The sequence below is a fragment of the Penaeus vannamei genome, chromosome 27 (genome assembly GCF_042767895.1).
Source record: "Penaeus vannamei isolate JL-2024 chromosome 27, ASM4276789v1, whole genome shotgun sequence".
NCBI lineage: Eukaryota > Metazoa > Arthropoda > Malacostraca > Decapoda > Penaeidae > Penaeus > Penaeus vannamei.
Genome location: NC_091575.1, coordinates 8,200,328 through 8,202,827, shown reverse-complemented (window position 1 = coordinate 8,202,827; position 2,500 = coordinate 8,200,328). Strand labels below are relative to the sequence as shown.

The following is a 2,500-nucleotide window of genomic DNA, read 5'->3' as shown; positions in this document are numbered from 1 at the left end:
ACATACATTCTAACCAAGTTCATGACATACCACCTTGCTTACTACATCATTTTACACAGCAACTATGAATTGGAAAAAAATACGATAACCTTCAAAATAAAATCAACAATGATAACCATAAGAGCAAGGGAATAAAATCCGACTTTAAACAAGGAAAATGTCAACCCAAAACCTCCACATTTTGCAGATATCGCCAGAATGCCCTCCGCCTGTCCCGAATATTACGCGACCAGCTGCATTCACCCCAAGACCACGCCCTATGGCTGGTGGAACACGTCATGAACACGAAGGGCGCAGACCACCTGAAGACGGCCGCTAGACACCTCAATTTTGTCCAGTTCTTTGGCATAGACATTCTGGCGTTTATCATACTAGTCCATTATGTATTTTGGCGATATGTAAAACCTTTGCTCAAATGTGTGTTGTGTTTGTTCAGGAAAAAGGTAAAGTCTGACTGAATGTGAGCTTGGGTGTGGCTTAATACTGTTTTAATTATTGCCCTTGGTTTTGAAGTGCTAAATGGAAGAGGGTCCAAAGACTTTTAATAAAACATTAACTCGGTACAAAAAAATGTAAATATATTTGTGCAAACATTTTATTTATTCTTACCTCTGTTAAAACTGTCATGCTTATCATCTTCATTTCTACAAATTATAACAGTAGCAGTTTCATCATTATCATATTACTACAATCATCGCCATCATTAATATCAACATTACTTTCACACTCATATTATCATACAGACATCCCTGAAAAATGTTGACTGTTATCGTTACTGTTTTGTTTTTATCATTATAAACTTTTAACTCCTACATTTTGACTTTTTTATTTCATCTTCATTAAATCATCATTGTAAAAAAACGTTTTTGTCAGTAAAACGTCACAGCCATACCACATTAACCCGTTATTAAATGCACATAAAAGACAGTGATTTTTTTAATCCCTCATTTTCATAATACACTGAAGGTATACACAGAACCAAGAGTCAAAGAGGACGCGAGGCTGAAAACTTTTCACTGTTACTGACACAAAAAACGTACGAGTGGGGGATGAATGAATGAATCCACAACGAAGGCAAATGGTATATCTTGCATCATGAAACCGCTGTGCCTTAAGGAACTTGATTCGGCCGCAGCTGCAGGAGAATCACCAGGTACGTCATCACGAGGCCAGCCAAGTACACGAAGGACTCCCGACCCAGGCTGAAAGTACATGTTAGGATTTTATTAACGGTAATACATCTGTATTAATGGAAGTCTGCTGTTTCCGGTAAACTCGACTTAGCCAATGAATACTGCACGTAAAGGATACTATAAAATCTATAGGCTAAGTTCATATAAAACAATGCGTTCATAGTAACAATGATCTAGACACTGCATTGGGCCAATTATGCCTAAAATCTACATTGTTTGAAAATCTATTACTATAATGTGGCACATCCTGAACTGGCACTGCTGGCATTCTATATGCATATACTGGCACTAAATAAACCGTATGTAACATGAATATATAAAGAACATACCTCGCTTGACCCCAGATCTTGATAACCGCTGGCCTGGCTTCCATTCGTGTGATAATATTGTTGAGGTGGTACTGGCAACATCCGCACTGCGGGCCACAGTCATTCCACTGCTGCTTGCTTCCGGGGTTCCTTCCCAGGCTCTGGCCTTGCTTTATTTCCTCTTCTTGACAGCTTTTCAACTCGATCTTCACGTTCGCATCTTGGCAGGGCGATGCAATACGGGTTTCGTTCTGCTTCTCCCAATGAGCAGTCGTTTCTGTGTCTCTAACCTCCGTGAATCCTTCTGTATCTCTCCCTCTGTCTTTCACTTCGATATCTGAACCGTGTCTGGGCTCTGAATCTTCGCCTCCTTTCATTTCTACATCTTTATCATACTTCTCTTTCGTTCCTTCATCACACTTCACCTCCCTATCATCCATGAAGTTTGGTCCGTTTCTGAGCCTTCTTTCCTGACGAGAACCCATGTCCAACCGCGTTTCACCATCTCGCTTACCGGGGTTCTGGTGATCGCCCAAACAGGGTCGTGCTTTAGCCTTATACTTAGCCCTACAGGGGAGAGGGTCAGCGGTGTGGCTCAAGTCGAGCATCACCTGACAAAGATTCCCGATGATGCTCTCCTGCTGTAAAAAGTGACTCTTTTGTATTAAAACCATAAATAAATTAACAAATATTATACATATACATACATATATATGTATGTATATATATATATATATATATATATATATATATATATATATATATATATATATAACGTATATATATACGTATATATATATACATAAACATATATATATATATATATATATATATATATATATATATATATATATATATATATATATATATATATATATAACTCAGTATTGCCATCAGTATTGTAAAGAAAAGAATTCATACAGAAAAAAATACAATAATAACTATCTGTGTTTCTTACTTCTCTTTAGAGCACGAATATTCACTTCGTAGATACCTACT

At 37.4% G+C, this 2,500-nt stretch overlaps 2 protein-coding genes across 2 annotated transcripts in view; one reads left to right on the top strand and one right to left on the bottom strand.

The window, feature by feature from the left end:
- LOC113821432 (UDP-glucuronosyltransferase 2A3) overlaps positions 1-925 on the top strand; it is a 16,348-nt gene extending 15,423 nt beyond the window's left edge. Inside the window, exon 10 of the mRNA XM_070140464.1 lies at positions 188-925. Within this exon, the coding sequence (XP_069996565.1) occupies positions 188-458 (271 nt within the window). The 3' untranslated portion in view covers positions 459-925. The remainder of the gene's footprint in view (positions 1-187) is intronic.
- Positions 926-1,044: 119 nt separating this feature from the next.
- LOC113821437 (uncharacterized) overlaps positions 1,045-2,500 on the bottom strand; it is a 3,116-nt gene continuing 1,660 nt past the window's right edge. Inside the window, exons 2-4 of the mRNA XM_070140463.1 lie at position 2,500; positions 1,523-2,142; positions 1,045-1,202 (exon numbers count right to left, since the gene is read on the bottom strand). The exon at position 2,500 is cut by the window's right edge and continues 182 nt beyond it. Coding sequence (XP_069996564.1) covers positions 1,112-1,202; positions 1,523-2,142; position 2,500 — 712 coding nt within the window. The 3' untranslated portion in view covers positions 1,045-1,111. The remainder of the gene's footprint in view (positions 1,203-1,522; positions 2,143-2,499) is intronic.